The 17,770-nt window shown below is 47.4% G+C and overlaps 1 protein-coding gene across 5 annotated transcripts in view; it reads left to right on the plus strand.

Annotated features, from left to right (window-relative positions):
- The window catches only part of Hivep1 (HIVEP zinc finger 1), a 130,233-nt gene that overhangs the window by 86,486 nt on the left and 25,977 nt on the right, over positions 1 to 17,770 (plus strand). For all 5 annotated transcript variants that reach the window (XM_060372643.1, XM_060372641.1, XM_060372642.1 and 2 more), the window contains 2 exons: positions 8,619 to 14,560; positions 17,637 to 17,770. In XM_060372643.1, the coding sequence (XP_060228626.1) occupies positions 8,619 to 14,560; positions 17,637 to 17,770 (6,076 nt within the window). The remainder of the gene's footprint in view (positions 1 to 8,618; positions 14,561 to 17,636) is intronic.

The raw sequence follows: 17,770 nt of genomic DNA on the forward strand, positions 1-17,770 counted from the left end.
AGGTGTGTCACACCGCCGACGGTTGCATTTTCTCATGTTTTTAATACTTGGTGTAAAATTTACTTTTATGAGTTTCTAGGTTTCGGTTGTAAATAAAGCGCTTTCCGCTATATCTTCTACCAGATTTGGTGTAAGTAAGAATATTGATGTTTGTAAGTTTGGTAAGGAGGCACCACTCGAGACTTTCGCTCGTTTCTCTGGGACTCTGTGTAGGACTGTCCCCACAAAATATCACTTGTCCTTATCATCACTTCTGGCTTATTGCATAAGCTGGCTGCTGTCAAGAAATGATCGGGAACAGCAGTGGTTCCGGCAGAGTTCCTCTTGTCCCAGCCTTGCAGCAAGAGGTCTCTGGGCTTTGCTTCTGAGTCTTGGGGACTGGCCTTGTGGTGGTGTGTGGCACTGAGGCAGTGCATGGATTGGCATGACGCAAGTACTCGTCATGGCTTCCCAGTTTGCAAGTTTTGTTTTGATTTTCCTCGTTTCCCTGGTGACTTCTTTTTCCTCTTTAGCTAGTTAGAATTGTATTGCTTACTCTCCATACAGCTGGGGATTTTCCAGCCATCTCCTGGTACTTATTTCTAGTTGAGCTTTGTTGTGGCTAGAAGGCATGCTGTGCTTATTTAACTTTTCGGCAGTCTAGTCTGGCCCTAGTAGATAGCAGTCTGCTTCTGCTGCTCTAGATAGCTCACCTTACTAACGTGTGCTACACAGGGCCCTGAATCTTGTGAGCGTCAAACTAAGCAATTTAAAGTGCTCACTGTCCTGTTGTTATGTCGATGAGAGACAAGGTGCAGGAGGCTGTTTCTAGAGCTGGGAAGGGTAATCGGTTGCTTTGCTCATTGAGCGTATTGGCAGCAGTCAGTATCTTAACTGTGTTCCTCAGTTCTTCCTAGATGTATTTGTTGACTCTCAGCTAAAGGCCACTCTCAGCTTCCTGAGAACATTTCAGTCGCTAGATTAATGTTTCTTTTCCCATTCCCTTATCCATTCATTCCTTTGTTCTTTATTTTGGAGAACAGCAGTTTGCATTTGCTAAGCACATGCTGTTTGAGTCAGCTTTGCCTCCTGTAACAAAATGCCCGAGACTGGCATTTTAAAGAGGGAAGTTTATTTTGGTCACAGTTTCTGGGTGATCCAGCTTCATGCCTTTGGGCAGGAGACAAAGCAGAGAATCCCGAAGAGACTGCTCACCTCCTTACAATCTGACACAAAGGTACAGAAAGGCCAGGGAGCCCACATCCTGAAGCCCTGCTTGCTCCACAGTGATGCCATCTGATTGTGAGTGCACTAGTTGATCAATCCCCCAGAGAAGGCTGAGCCCTCATGCTCAAGGGTGAAGTCCCACCTCAGCCCAGTTGCTTCAGGCGAGGCCTCCAACACTTGAGTCTGAGGACACTTCAGGTCCCGGTCTACCATACACCCTCCAAGGCACACCCAGGCTCCTCTGCAGCTTTGTGACAGCAGGGGCAGGTTACATCTCACAGTCCAGTCTCTTTCCTGGCTGATGTTTAGCCAGAGATTCTGCTGTGAAATCTGAAAGGATCCCACTGTAATTCAGGATAAGGTGTTCATTCCCAAGTCTGTAACCGCATCAGGCTGGCACGGCCTCTGCAGGCTCGCGTGCTCCAGGGCTTGGGGTGCCCACCTTTTGCTGGTCATTATTTTGCTTTCTACATGGCCATGTGGAAAATAGAGCTTCAGAATAACATCTTTAAGGTGGAGGATGTCAAAGCAGTGGCAGCTTTGTCAGTCTTATTAGAATTCCTCTCCCTGTTGTTCTTCCCTGGCTCATTTATATGCAGAGGTTCAGATAAAAGGCCTAGCATTTCGGTACAGGACTGCTGGCAAGGAGTCTGTTTTCATTTTCTTGATTTTGTTTTGACTTCATTTGTATGGGAGCGTTGTAGGTATATGTACATGTTCATGTGTGTGCTGCATGTGTGTACTGAGGGCAGAGGCCGACATTCTTGTCACCAGACATGGAGCTCATGATTCCGCAGGACTAGCTGGTCAGCACAGGCATCCTCCTGCCTTCACTTTTTTTTTTTTTTTTAACAAAGTGTGGCACGCTCTAATTATCAGCAGAATCAGGATCGTATTTCTTTCCTTGGATAGTTTTCTTTGCCAGCTTTGTGACGTTTGTCCCAAATTTCTTTTGGATCTGAAATGGTGGCTCCATTAAATTTCCACTGTAATTGATAACATCGGAACAACCAAGCCTCCATTCTAAAGTTTCTGTAGTGAAGTCATCTGTATTTCCTAGGTTGGTGAATCCAACAGCATAATCTTGTGTCTTGCCGTCTCTCAAGACTGACATGCTCTATGACACCGTGTCACAGTGCCTCCTCCCCTCTGCTCTCCTCTCCTCTATTTTCTTGAATGTATGTTCCGGTGATCCAGACCTCATGCTTTCATGCCAAACACCTTAATGACTGAGCCAGATCCACATTTTGTGTTTCGCCTTCATTGTGGAAAGCTGAATCGTTAGTCAGTACAGAGTCCTGTGCTGATGGTGGAGTTTCCTTCAGGTGCTATAAAAATGGGAAGATGGGTGAGACGCAAGCAGCTGCCAAAGCAGCTATAATCTGCTTGATTATGTTCCTGGTTAATATATCTTGATGGTGTTCCTGGTGGGAAGGAAGAGCTTGGCAGCGAACCGCTGTGGCTTCCTGTTTCCTACTGTGCATTTTCCACTTCTCCTGCTCTGTATTCAGGACGGAGCATCAGCTGCTGGCAGAGTGCTTTCCAACAGTGCCCTCCACTCTGCGAGGGTGTGTGCAGCAAGGCTTGCTGTTTCCTGCGTGTGTTTGAAGCACTTTTTCTGCACACCGTGTTTATGAAAGCCCCTTGTCCTTGAAAGTGCTTTCTTCTGTCCCCTTGCTCAGGAGGGAGTCAGAGATGGGCTACCTCCGTGAAACCACACCCACCATGTCTCATCCCCAGCATTCAGTTGTCCTCCATCCCTTCCTGATTTCACCGCTTCACTATGCATTTCATCTCCTGGTTCTCTGTCTCGCACTTAAGTTTCCCCCCTCTACTTCCCTCTCTACTTGTACACACACACACACACACCCCTCCCGCCCTGAGAAATCTCTTCTCTTCTGCCCTGTCAGTAGCATCTAGGCTTTCTCGTTCATATCCATGTTCCCAGGTTGCAGTCTGGCTTCACTGGCCCCTGTGCTGGCCCCTCCTCCCCACACTTCCCCCATGGCTGAGATGGGTTTGACCTCTGGAACCCACTTACCACGTTTTCAGACCTGAGGCCAGCCTTCCATTCCCACGACCAGCAAACCTGGTAACTCTCCTCAGTGCCATCCTGTGTGTTCAACGCTGTTGGCCTCAAGAGCTTCGGTGTGAAAGCTATGGAAGCTCTGGTCCCCAGGCACGTCACTATCATCAGTGTCATTGTAGCTTCTGAATTCCTGCCTTGTTTCTTCTTACTCCAAGCTCAGTCTTAAATATAGCAATTAGCTGGGCCTCTGGTGTCAGGCTTCTTTTCCTCTCCACAACATGTTCTCTTTGGCTGGTCATTTATTTACTTTTACAAAAACAGCTCTCAGTATGTATTCCCAGATCTCTGCCTCTTAGCCCAGACCTCTCTCGGGAAAGAAAAGAATGTGCATATATACCTCATATGTCACAATTTTCAGATTGCTGTGTAATCTTAGTAATTATTTTAAATGGCTCCATAATGTTATGTTAACTGGCTCTGCCATAATTAGCCTAACTATTTTCCTACTGAAAATGACTTGTCCTGAATTTCCAGCTATGGTGCACAGGCCACACATGTATATTCAGTTGAGGTTCTGTGGAATGCTCAATCCCCTCTCCCCCTTCCCCCAGACTAGCTCAGTGTGCCCGTATAAAGTCAGAAAACCTCTGTGGAGCTTTTGGCAAACTGTTCCTGGGCTTTGTTTTCTGCCTTTGTGAAGAGTCCTGCCATCACTACCAAAATTGCAGGAAGCTTTCCTCGCTGACACAGCCCTGAAAGGACTTCTCTGTGAGCCCTCTGCACAGCACCATCACTTTGTCCCCTTTCAAGTACCTGGGACAGAGACCCCACAAAATCGAGGAAAGAGGACAGCTTGAAAAAAAGACCTAGAGTACGTCTCAGAGTATTTGTCTCCTCCATATTCTCAGCCAGAGAAAGGCTATGAGAACATGAAAGACGGACCAAAAATAGTTTTCAAGAAAACAACCCTACGGAAATAGAAGTAACATTAAGCACAGAAGTTGATGACATCATAAATACAAGAGCTTGAACTTAAAAGAATGAAATGAGTTGAGTTAAAATAGCAAATAAAACTAAGGAAATTAAATAACATCAACACTCCAAAGCTAATAAATGTAATGAAAACAGTTAAGAGTTTTTAGTAGCTTGAAAATGAAATTGTTGGCATAAAGGAAAAGTTACGGAATTACAGAGAATGCCAGAAGAAACTAAACAAAGAGGAGTAGATCTCAAAGCAGTATAAATCGTGGTGATGGTGATTCACAATACGTCGTTGGCATTAAAGAAAAGAATCTTACCCCAAAGAAAATTGTATAAGAAAGTGTGTTGGGCACTGGAATACTACTCAACAATTAAAAACAAGGAAATCATGAAATTTGCAGGCAAATGGTGGGATCTAGAAAAGATCATCCTGAATGAGATATCCCAAAAGCAGAAAGACACACAAGGTATATACTCACTTATAAGTGGATATTAGACATATAATATAGGATAAACACACCAAAATCTGTATAGCTAAAGAAGCTAAGCAAGAAGGAGGACTCTGGCTAAGATGCTCAGTCCTCATTCAGAAAGGCAAATGGGATGGACATCAGAAGAAGGAGAAAACAGGGAACAGGACAGGAGCCTACCACAGAGGGACTCTGAAAGACTCTACTCTGCAGGGTATCAAAGCAGAGGCTGAGACTCAGTCAAACTTTGGGCAAAATACAGGGAATCTTATGAAAGAAGGGAGAGATAGAAAGATCTGGAGGGAACAGGAGCTCCACAAGGATATATATACGCACAGGGGTCCTTTCTGAGACTGATACTCCCATCAAGGACCATTCATGGATATAACATAGAACCCATGCATAGATGTAGTCCATGGCAGCTCAGTGTCCAAGTAGATTTCCTAGTAATGGGGACAGGGACTGTCTCTGACATGAACTCAGTGGCCTGCTCTTTGATGACCTCCCCCTGAGAGGAGGGGGGATGCAGCCTTACCAGCCCACAGAGGAAGACAATGTAACCAGTCCTGATGAGACCTGATAGACTAGGATCAGAGGGAAGGGGAGGAGGACCTCCCTCATCAGTAGACTTGGGGAGGGGCATGGAAGGAGATGAGGTAGAGAGGGTGGGATTGGGATGGGACTAGGGAGGGGGCTACAGCTCATATACAGAGTGAATAAACTGTAATTAATAAACAATAAATTAATTTAAAAAATAAACATAATAGAAAAAGAAAGTGTGTTGGGAGATATGCTAGAAGAAAAGTTCCCTTAAATAGACTAAGCTGCCAGAAGGCAAAGGAGGATGTAGTACTTTGAGGGGGAAAAGTGTTTATTAGATACTGAAATGAAAATGGAGCCAGGGTAGGGAACATATACCTGTAATCCTAGAACTCAATGAGGCTGAGGCAGGAGGATCACTGGGAGTTGAGGCCCACATGTACAGGTGTTTGCGCTGTCAAGCCTGATAAATTTTTACCTCTGATAGAAGAAAGAAAGAACCAGTTCCACAAGTTGTCCTTTGAATTCTGCATGCTTCATGGTGCACAGGTGTCCACATTCATTCTTTCAGTCATACATAACATACAGTAAGTTTTAAAAGAGGGGTTGGGAAGATGGCTCAGTGGGCACTGCTTGCTGTGCCAGCGTGAGGACCTGACTTCAGTCGGCAGCCCTCACGGAGAAGCTGGGTGTGGAAGCACATGCCTGTAGTCTCTCTGCTGGGGTCAGGGTCGAGAAGCCTAGAGATTTGCTGGCTGGCCAGCGAGGCACAAATGACAAGACCCCGGCTCTGTGACAAACCCCACCTTAAGAACTATGGTGGAGAGGAACAGAGCAAACACAACCAGTGCAAGCTCCGGTCTTCACATTATGCCTCTCTGTGGACAAACCCACACACAGTAGCACATGACACACACAGATACACAGCATAGGTGCATCCACATGAATAGGTGTACAACACAAGTGCACACACAAGACATTCAATGTACATGCATCCACAGGCATAGGCATTTAACACAGGTGCACACCTACGCATGCAGGCATACACCCGCATAACATACATACGCATACAGCACAGGTGTATCCACACACAGGCCTATGACACAGGTGCACACATACACAGGCATATGACACAGGTGCACACACATATAGACATACAGCACAGGTGTACACACACACACACAGGTATATGGGACAGGTGTACCCCCACACAGGCATATGACACAGGTGTGTGCACACACACAGTACCATCTGCTAAAATTAAAGATACGCATCAAGAATGGAAACTGAACAACTTTACAGACTGGCTAGAAATGTAATGGCAACTGATAGAGGTTGACTTCAAGGTTGAATCTGAAATGGGAACATGTAGCTCAAAAATGTTTTTCTAATCCTGAACTGTGTCACTTTTTTTTTCTTTTTTTTTTTTTCAGAAATAAGGAAGGAGAAAGTTGGAAATTCTGTTACTTTCTCTCTCTCTTGAGACAGTCACAGTGTATGGTCCAAGATGGCCTCAAGCAGTTTGCTCACCTCATCCTCCTGGTGCTAACATTAGCAATCACCTCACTTTACAGCCAGCTTTCATGTTCTGTTCAAAGCCAAAACTTTTGTTACTTTTAATTAAAATGACTTAATTTTCACTATTTCACCTACTGGTTGATTTTTTTTTTTTTTTTTTTTTTTTTTTTTTTTTTTTTGCAATGCCAGGTACATTTAATTAAAACAACAACAAAAGGGTCTGATTTAGTGGTTTACATGAATAATCCCAGCACTCAGGAGGCAGAGGCAGTAGGATCCCAAGTTCAGGCCGGCATGGACTACGTAGCAAGATCTGGTTTTAAAAATAAGAACAAACTGAAAACTGCTTATTCCAGAAAGTATGTGAAATAATAAAATTATTGTATGTACCCAGTGAGGACTTTGACGAGACTCAGTGGAAGCAGGATTTCAGGTCCACGGGCCAGCCCTCCCAAATGACTTCCCGTCCTTGCCTGATGGCTTTCACGTTTGCGACAGCTCCCCTCCTGGCTTTTGGGGAGTGGCCAGGAAAACTACCCCTCCTCAGGGAGATCATCTTTTCTCAGCTTGTCAAAGAGTGCCGTGGGCAAATCATGGCTTGTTGTGCATATAGTGAGGGGAAGCCAGTGAGGAAAATGTCACTTCATAAAAGAGAGGCCAGAAGGGGCCAGAAGGCTTGCTCAGCATCGCTCTCTAGCAAACAGCTGGCTGTTCTGTGTCGCTTCATTGCAGTGCTTGAGCGATGTCCCTGCCTTCCTGTCCTGCCCTTGGGGAGGAAGAGTGTGTGCAGTGCAGTCAATGGGGATCTTCTCTCCACTAAGAGCACATACATGCATGGCACAACAGAAATAGAACGCTTTATGTAAATTTCATCATCTTCACAGGCAGAGTGCTTATTACAGTACAGTGTTTTAGTCCAGTATGAATTCCAGATATATACATTATAACAACTATGTGAAACTAATGAATTAAAATATTTGGCTTTTTCTAAAATAAGTAATATATGGAAGAGTAATTTCTTTTTCTATGCCCAAGGCTCTAACAAATCAAAAACAGACTGAATCCTGGCAAATAATCATTACAAAATAGTTTAGAGAAATTGGATAGTTCATGACATTTAAACTGATTTGCTTCCAAAGAAGCTGAAAGTTTGGTCAGTGTCTTTTCTTCACTGTAATGGGTTTTACTTGTCTGTCTATCTCTGTATGTCTATTTGACTTACTAGTCATCATAAATACAAAGAAACATATGTAGTAAATATTTTGTTCAGTTACATTAGTGATTTTTATTAAACCAAGAGCCATCATAATCTTAGGACTTTTTAGTGTTTTGGACAAGAAACCACAAATGTGTGTTTATTTTCGTAACTTTGTGTTCCTTGATACAATCCCTGTGGTCCCACTTCCTGGACCCACTGACTCCTCTCCCGTGACCACTGGAGGTAGAGTCACTGCTACATTTATTACTACATGTTAACCTTGTTGCTCATGCAGATAGCATCATCCCTGCTCAGAGCCTGCTGGAGCAGCCAGTAAAGAGTTGTGGATGTGCTGTGAGTCAGGTACCCCTTTAGGAAGGTTGAATTTTCTTCCCTGTTTGGCCAGCCTTCTCAGAGTCTAGTGTGAGCAGCACTGTTCTGTGGGCAGTGGCTCCTCCAGAAAGGAGCTGAGTGTTCCAGGGTGTTCCACTCCTCACCATGATATCTGTGTCAGGGTTTCTGTAGATTTGGATTGGATCCCCTCTTAAAATGTCCACAGTGTCAAGACACAGCTCTGTTAAAAGAGGCTTCTCACTCTTGATATTAATCTTAGTTTTTAAACAGTTGTGGCAAATGTACAATTTTACCAACAGATGTTCTTCTTTTGTCTTAACAGAAATCCTAGAGGCTGGCGTTAAAGGGGCTTCTGAGTCTCTTAAAGGTGTGAAACGAAAAAAGATTGTTGCTGAGAATCACCTGAAAAAAATACCAAAATCCCCCCTGAGAAATCCTCTTCAGACAAAACACAAGCAAAACACAGAAGAGTCAGCGTTCGATGTGCTCCAGAGTGGGCCAGAGTCTCACAAGAAACACAACTGTGTCCCTGCCAAAAACAGGAAGCAGTTTGCCAAGCAAAATGGAGAAACACCTGGGATGACTGCCGAGGCCTCCAAATCTGAAGACTTGGTCTCCCCAAAGAAAGCGGCGTTTCCCCACCACCGGTCAGAACTGCGGAGATGGAGGTCCGAGGGCGCAGACCCAGCCAGGCTCAGTGGCCCTGATGGACAGCAGGACTGCACCTCCTCCTCCAGCAGAGCCAGGACTGACAGTAGTGAATGTAGCTCTCCTTGCTGTGGCGCCACGCTGCCCTCCTATACAAGTACCGCCTTCGATGTCTTACTGAAAGCAATGGAGCCAGAATTGAGTACCTTGTCCCAAAAGGGCTCATCTTGTGCAATTAAGACAGAAAAACTGAGACCAAATAAAACTGTACAATCCCCTTCTAAATTAAAAAACAGTTCCCTGGATGCCCCAGATCCGACTTCCCAAGCATTGGTTGCCGAATCGCAGTGTTCTCCGTGTACCTCATACCCGGTACATGTGGCCTCCACGCAGAAGAGTGAGCACGTGGCAGCTCAGTGTGCTGCTCACCTGTACAGCCCACAAGACCACCTTGTTCCCAGCCCTGGCCAACAGAATCAACAGCTTCCGGGGCACCTGGGCGTAACCGGATCACTAGCGAATCTGCACACCCATGAGAACACTAAACTTGAGCCGATTTATAATATAGCAGTGACATCCGCTGTAGGCCTCACTTCTCCCACCAGTAGAACTCAGGTTACTCCTCCACACCAGCAAATGGATTCCACGTCACCTTCATCAGTAAGCCCCGCCAGTTCCACACAGTCGCCCCTAGGGCCAACTTACAGCTCAACCCATGTTTCCTCTGTTGTCAGTCAAAGCGTAGAACAAATGTGCAATCTTCTTCTCCGAGATCAGAAGCCCAAAAAACAAGGCAAATATATCTGTGAGTATTGCAACCGAGCATGTGCAAAGCCCAGCGTGCTTCTAAAGCATATCCGCTCCCATACTGGAGAGCGTCCCTACCCCTGCGTGACTTGCGGGTTCTCATTTAAAACTAAAAGTAATCTGTATAAGCACAAAAAATCCCATGCCCACACCATCAAACTGGGTCTGGTCTTACAACCAGAGGCTGGTGGTTTGTTCTTGTCCCAAGAGTGCCCCAAGGCACTTAGTGTCCACTCAGACGTTGAAGACAGTGGGGAAAGTGATGAAGAGGGGCCTGGAGATGGGAGGCAGAATGACCCAGCTGTCATGGACCTGCAGCCCGCGCAGATGATGAAGAAGATATCAACTCCCGAGGCTTTACCCAAATCCGTTCCAAGCAACTCGGGTCAAGCGGTCAGTGGCATCTCCTTACAGGACAGACCTCCAGACTCACAAGGCCCGCCAGAGTTACCAAAAGTTGTGGTCCACCCAGTAAGTGTGTCCCCCTTAAGAACCGACGGTCCGCAGGGGGCTGATCCCAGGCCTGAACTTCCTAGCACGCAGAGGCAGAAGGACCTTCGTGTGGCAAACACGCTGTCGCATTCAGCTGGCGCGTCTTCCCTAGAGGCAGATGAGAAGTGCCATCAAGAAGGGGAAGTGATTCCGTCGGAAGGGAAGACAGAGTCTCACAGTGGAACCGCACATGCGCAACTCCAAAGGCAGCAGGCCACCGACGACCCCCAGGAACAGCAAGGAAAGCTGCTTCTGAGTCCTCGGAGCTTAGGAAGTACAGATTCTGGCTACTTTTCAAGATCTGAAAGTGCTGATCAAGCCATGAGTCCACCAACTCCGTTTGCCAGAACTTTCCCCACCGTGGAGCCAGACCCAGCTAAAAACGGTGGCCCCCTGGGGCCTCGGATCGGTGCCCCAGCGCCTTCTGCTCTGGCCGCTGGAGAGAAGTCATCAGGTTTAGGTCAGATGCGCCCACCCTTGGCAACCAAAACTCTGGAGGAAAGGATTTCAAAGCTGATTTCAGACAATGAAGCCCTGGTCGATGATAAGCAACTGGATAGCGTGAAGCCCCGGAGAACCTCGCTTTCCAGACGGGGGAGCATTGACTCCCCCAAATCATACATATTTAAAGATTCCTTCCAGTTTGACCTAAAACCAATGGGACGGAGGACCAGCTCCAGCTCTGACATACCAAAGTCCCCATTCACCCCGACTGAGAAGTCAAAGCAAGTGTTCCTCCTGTCTGTCCCTTCCCTGGACTGCCTGCCCATTACGAGAAGTAACTCCATGCCAACCACGGGCTATTCGGCGGTCCCTGCAAGTATAATCTCCCCCCTTCCCCCTCTGAGAGGAAGCCAGTCATTTGATGATAAAATTGGCACCTTGTATGATGACGTCTTTGTGTCAGGACCCAACCCTTCCATGCCCCCAAGCGGCCATCACCATCCCCTGGTCAGACAGGCTGCGGTGGAAGACTCCACAGCCAGTGAGAGTCAAGTGCTGGGCCCCGGGCAGCCTGTGGATGAGAGCTGTCAGGGGAATCCAGCCACCAGTGAGCCTGGGCCGGTGCCCAGCAAAGCAGTGCACACGCCTCACCTAGAAAAGAAGAAGTCACATCAGGGACGAGGGACCATGTTTGAGTGTGAAACCTGTCGAAACAGGTACCGGAAACTGGAGAATTTCGAGAATCATAAGAAATTCTACTGTTCGGAGTTACACGGGCCCAAAACAAAGTTAGCTGTGAGAGAGCCCGAGCACGGCCCCGCATCTGGCGGGACACAGCCCCAGGTTCTCCACTACAGAGTCTCTGGCCCTACAGGCGCGTGGGAGCAGACGCCCCAGATAAGGAAAAGGAGGAAAATGAAGAGTGTGGGCGATGATGAGGACCTGCAGCCACGCGAGAGCGGGGTGTCTCCAGAAAGCACTGAAGCCCTTCAGCTGCAGCCTGTCCCAGGCCCTGCTCCCAGTCCGTCCAAACAGGCCACTGCCACGGCAGGTGACAGAGGCGTCCAGCTGCAGAGCTCTCCTGTCCAGCTTGTGGCCAGGGTCCCTGCGCAGGCCTTGCACCTGAAGCAATGCCCTGTAGTTGAACAGCAGCTGAATTCTGCGGCTCAGGACAAGACAGAGGTGAAGAGACAAGGGGGCGGCATCTCTGTCATCCAGCACACCAACTCGCTGAGCAGGCCCAGTTCATTCGACAAGGCAGAGCCCTTGGAAGGAGGCACCACCTTTTCTTTGCAGGAGCTGGGCAGAACCGGGGTGCCAGGAGCTCTGAAAGTGATAGGGATCCCCCCAGAGGAAGGTCACCCACCTCGGGATGCCACACGCCAGACGGCACTAGAGGCACGGGAAAGTTCGAGAAAGATTCCAAGTGAGCGGTATGTGTTAGGACAACCCCTGAGACTTGTTCGGCAGCACAACATCCAGGTCCCAGAAATTCTGGTCACTGAAGAGCCAGACCGGGACCTGGAAGCCCAGGGCCATGACGAAGAAAAGTCAGAGAAGTTCACTTGGCCTCAGCGCAGCGAAACCTTGTCAAAGCTGCCCACAGAGAAGCTGCCGCCCAAAAAGAAAAGGCTCCGGCTAGCTGAGATAGAGCATTCCTCAACCGAGTCAAGCTTTGACTCCACACTGTCCCGGAGTCTCAGCCGAGAGAGCAGCTTATCCCACGCATCCAGCTTCTCAGCCTCCTTAGACATAGAAGACACCTCTAAAGCAGAGGTTTCCCCCAGAATCGATTTTCCAAGTAAAGCGGAGTTTCTTTTGATTCCCCTGGGCTCCAACACACTGAGCGTCCCTGGAAGTCACAGGGAAATGAGGAGAGCCGCGTCGGAGCAGATCAGTTGTATGCCCACCCTGATGGAGGTGTCTGATTTCAGAAGTAAGTCATTTGACTGCGGGAGCATCTCTCTGCCCCACGCAGCAGCAGCAGCAGCAGCAGCAGCAGCAGCAGCAGCAGCGCTCGGCGAATCACAGCTCTCCAACTCCCCATCTGGTGGTGGGAACGCCGGACACGTGCCCCTTTTGGAAAGGAGGCGGGGTCCCCTGATCCGGCAGATATCGTTAAACCTAGCTTCAGATAGTCATCTGTCTCCTGTCAGTGCATCGTCCTCTTTCCAGAATGCTGTCCTTACTAGTGTGAATGCAATGCCTTTCCAGGGTCCGAGGCTTCCAGATGTACCTTCTGCCGAGTTTCCCGCACCTACTGTGCACTCACAGACCCTGGCTAAGGATCTTCAGGCAGAATTGCCAGGTTCCAGGCCTACTGACACCTTTCCTCCTCAACAGCTTCTTGGTGTCCATTTATTAAATAAAAGCAGCACACCCCTTAGTCACCAAAGCACACTGCTGTGTCTGCCAGTATCTCCACAGAGTGGCAAGCCAGGTGCACATCCCACGGCGTGTGTGTCCTCTACAAGCGAGAGTAGCTTTGCCCCCAAGTACCAGCTTCAGTGTCAAGCGTTCACTTCAGGCCAGGGTTGCCCTTCTGGTCCTCTGCATCCTCTACCTACACAAGTTCTTCCAGATCAAACCGGAGCAGATCCATGCTCGGCTTCAGTCGCAGCCAAAGTGTCCAATCCTGTGTCTAAACCTTGCCCTCCACCACCGCTGGAGCTCGGGCTGCCAAAGGACCGGGTGCCATCCTTTGTGCTGCCGGTGCACCAACAGAGTACTGTTCCCATGTACTGCTTTGCCACCGTCACATCTCTGCCACAAATCTTAGTGACCCATGATCTGTCCAACATGCCAGTTTGCCAAACTAATCAAAATACAGTGCCAGTCAGTGAAGAACAAAATTCCATGCCAAAATCACAGAGCCATCTCCAGAATGCATTGCCAACACCGGAGAAGGAATCTGTGTGCAAAACAGTCCTCCCAGAGATGGGCCCAAATGCTTCGGTTTCGGAATCCTTGCCGACAAATCAGAAGATGTCTGTGGGTAGACTCTCCCCACAGCAAGAGTCCTCAGCCTCGAGTAAGAGGATGCTGTCCCCAGCAAACAGTTTAGACATTGCCATGGAAAAGCACCAGAAGCGGGCTAAAGATGAGAACGGAGCCGTTTGTAGCACAAACCTTAGACCCTTGGAACTGCCAAGCTCCAGAGCTGGCAACGGCCACAAGCAGAAGAAGCCAGTGCTGGTAAGGCAGCTTTGCACCACAGAGCCCCTTGAAGGAGTGTCGCTGGAGCAGGATGCTTTCTCTGCATCTGAAAAGGGCAACGAGAATGCTAATTTGGCCCAGGTTGTACCAACTGATCATTTGTCATCCGGACCCTCGAAGTTTGCAGCCACAGACCATGTCAGTGAATTGCAGGAGTTTCAAAACCCCAACTCATCCACATCTTTGCCTCCTCCGGTGGGAAGTTCACCCGTCCCATCAGAAAGTGCCTGCACTTTGCCTTTGAAATCTACGGACAACCAGGAAAAGGAGTCACCAGGGGTTAATAATCAAGAGAACAAAGTCAATGCCCAAGGGCAGAGCGAGCTTCCAGGTCCTGCTCTCTCATTGCTCAGCAGTTCAGCTGCTCAGCAGCCATCATTTCCCAGCCTCAAGACCGCGACCAGCTTTACATGGTGTTACCTGCTGAGACAGAAGTCACTGCCACTGCCTCAGAACGACCAAAAGACTTCAGCCTACACTGGCTGGACAGTGAGCTCCAGTAACCCGAACCCACTCGGTTTGCCTACAAAAGTTGCTCTTTCTCTCCTTAATTCTAAACAGAAGACTGGAAGGTCACTGTATTGCCAAGCAATAACCACCCATTCAAAGTCCGATTTAGTGGTCTATTCAAGCAAGTGGAAAAACAACTTAAGCAAGGTACTTGAGATATAATTTATCTTCAGATGTTGTTTGTGCAAATTAGTTTCAACAAGCCTGATAGCTTTAAGTGTCTTACTTACAATAAGCATTTTAATTTTGAATGATAACTCGTACGGTGTGATTACCAGAGGGGAGGTGACATTCTCCCCAGCTGTCCCCCTGGGAAGAACCACCTGCCATTCTGCCAGTGACTCGGTCTGTAAATATTTTGAAGCAGTAACTTCCTCCGTGCACCGACTGTTGGTTTGTTGTTGTTTTTCCCTTCAGTGGGAGTTATCACTGATTTTTCGCTTCGCTGAGGAATTGTTAGCTGAGAGAAGATAGATCATGGCCATAATCTCTCAAGTCTTAATTTGGAAACACCAAGGCGTAGATTACCAGAGATGACTGTCTTCCATTGTAAACTATACAGACAACCACAAACACTTGTCCTGTGCCTCCTGTAGACTGATCTGCTCGCACCATGCCCACTGCGATTTTCTAAGTGAACCTCTGAGAGCCACTGGCTACCGCCAAAAAGTGCATGAAAGAACTCACTCCCTTCTTAGCTGATTTGATCAAGATTTATGGGATAATTCAAGGTCATGACATAATTTGAAGTAATTTGTGGAATTCTCATTAGAATTATTGGCTTTCTAAGATGGGGGAAAGCACTTAAGCAATCAAATAAATGACTGGTGCAGGTTCTCTAGCTTAGAGTTCTGGTTCATAAGCATTTATGAACCTATCCACATGAACCCTCATGGTGCTAGCATTACAGTCAAGGTCTGCCTGGCTCTAATAGGGCTGTTCTGTGGAGTTTTGGGTACGGGAAGGCACTCCAAAGTGGTGTTACTTCAGGAGAGTCAAGGATGAAACTAGCAATAACCTATTTTAGACAATTTTTTTTCTTAATTAGTAGATTTTTAAATCATGTGTTAAGTGTGAAGAAATTGGTCTAGCTTAAGAAAACTACAGGAACCCTGGCATGGACAGGAGGTTTTGTAAGGAGTTTGAAGTTGACAATCAAAGGTGAAAATCAAAGTCTGGACCCAGTGCTAGAAAAGCATCTATGTCGGGGAAGGAAGGTGCATCCAGAGATTTCTCAGATTCCCAAGTCCCCTAAATTAGAACCTTAGTTGGGCCATACCTCCTCATGAGAACATAAGATCTAGGTTTATACCCCTAATGTCGCTGTGAACATGGTTCTCCCAGGCTGAAGCTGAAATTCAATGTTGAGTTGTTAGATACTCGCTTCCATCTCCAGGAACTCACGGGGAAAGTTAAAAAGCCAAAGTACTGAGTAGAAGTACCGAACACTGTGGAAAACGCCCTGGCAATAGTGGTGCTTGTTACTCAGCTTTACCTTTAGGAGAGCTGCAGGAGGAAGGTCTTATCAGCAGGAATGACAGACAGACTGCTTAGAGGGAGGGGATGGAGAGAAGATGCAGAGAGTCTTTTCAGGAAATAATAAGAAATTGTTCATAGGAGGAGAGCCCCAGAGGGAAATGGTAGCAAGCACAACTCAGAAAAACGCCTTTCAAGAGTTTTTAAGACTAGTGACGTCATATGATAATGCCTCTGCTCTACACATTTTGTCACTGGAGACTTGAATCCATGAACAAGTGGCTCACAGGAATTGGGGAGCTAGCTGGCTTTCGTATAGAAGCCATATCGCAATAAATCCATGCTTCAGAATGGAATGGAGCAGAAAGACTAAAAGAATAAAGTGAAAACAAAAGCAGAGTGTCAGCAGTGTCCAGACGATGCCAAGGAGTGGGCAAGCACCCGGAACTGTCGAGATGATGATTTGACATCTTTAGCAAGTAGAAGCTGGATTTGATGGAAGGAAAAGATACAGGGAGTTGTGGGCCGAGGCATGCTCTTGGAATAAGAACCTAACCTGACATCTGTAGGTTGTAGGTTCCATCCTTGACACGCCCCTCCCTAAAAACAGAGATAAAGCAGAATTTGATATTGGAAAGGCGGTAAGCAAGACCTTTGATGAAGGGGTAAAGTCCACACCAGGAGTGTATGTGTGTATTTTGCTGTGTGGAGAGTCTGGGCTGCTTGCCCCCTAGGGAGTAGAAGGGAAGGTGGGCATGTCAGTGTTCACCATTCTCCTCTTCCTTGGAACCGGCCAGCAGCCTTTGCCTACAGCTGCCGTAGTCAAGCCTGGGCTCCCAAGCCCCCTGTCCAGGGGATGCAGCTGCTCCTTCACAACACACACTTTCTGGTCTCAGGAAGTCACTCCAGTCTTGCCAAGTCCCACCGTAGGAAGGGAGCTCTTCCGTGCCACACGTGGAAGCAAGGGCAAGGGTCGTAGTAGCCTTTGCAGTTAACACTTGGCTTTGACAAAGTGGATGGCCCATGAAGTCTTGAAGACAGCTCTAAGACAGGACTCCCTCTACGAGAGCTGTAGATGCTTTGCCATTTTGATGTCTTACTTACCATTTCCCAAAAGATTTTATCATCGTCAGCTTGAAGACTCTGACTTGGTCTGACGCTAATCAGTGTTTTGTTTTTGGAAACTGCCAGAGAGAGACCATGTTCTGCTTCAGAGCAACCCAGCAGGGGCAGGCTGCACATGGGAAGTGGGGTTTCTCATTCACTTTGCTGCCTCTTCTGAGCTGAAGGAGCTCTGTTGTGTCTTCCGAGCTGAAGGAGCTCTGTTGTGTCTTCCGAGCTGAAGGAGCTCTGTTGTGTCTTTGAGGGAGCTAAGACTATATTGTGCCCTAGCGGTAACTAGTGTTTTTCTATCTCCAAGGAAATAACTCTTTAAGACATAGACTTAAACTACAGTAAGGGTTTCCAGCACAACCTAAAGACTGTTTAGTCTGTTAAAGAAGGATTTCTGTTGAGTTCCTAGACTCCCAGCAAAGGTGGCTAACAAGGTATCGAGGGCTGCGGTGGGAGACTGGAGGGAGGAGAACAGATGGCCTTGACCCTGCTACCTCTGTGGAGGGCCCCACCACCACCACCACCACTGAGCTAACCACTTGTCTGTACTTGGTTATGTGAATTGCCAGTGAAACATGGTGTTTGTGTTTCCAGTTTAATGAAATTAGTTTCTCTTTTTGTTTTTCCCTTTCAGAGAGCATTAGGTAATCAAAAGTCCACAGTAGTTGAACTCAGCAATAAAGATGACTCTGAAATTAACAATGAGCAAGATAAAGAAAATTCCTTAATCAAAAGTGAACCAAGAAGAATTAAAATATTTGATGGAGG

This window comes from Meriones unguiculatus, chromosome 19, assembly GCF_030254825.1.
Source record: "Meriones unguiculatus strain TT.TT164.6M chromosome 19, Bangor_MerUng_6.1, whole genome shotgun sequence".
In the NCBI taxonomy this organism is placed as follows: Eukaryota; Metazoa; Chordata; class Mammalia; order Rodentia; family Muridae; genus Meriones; species Meriones unguiculatus.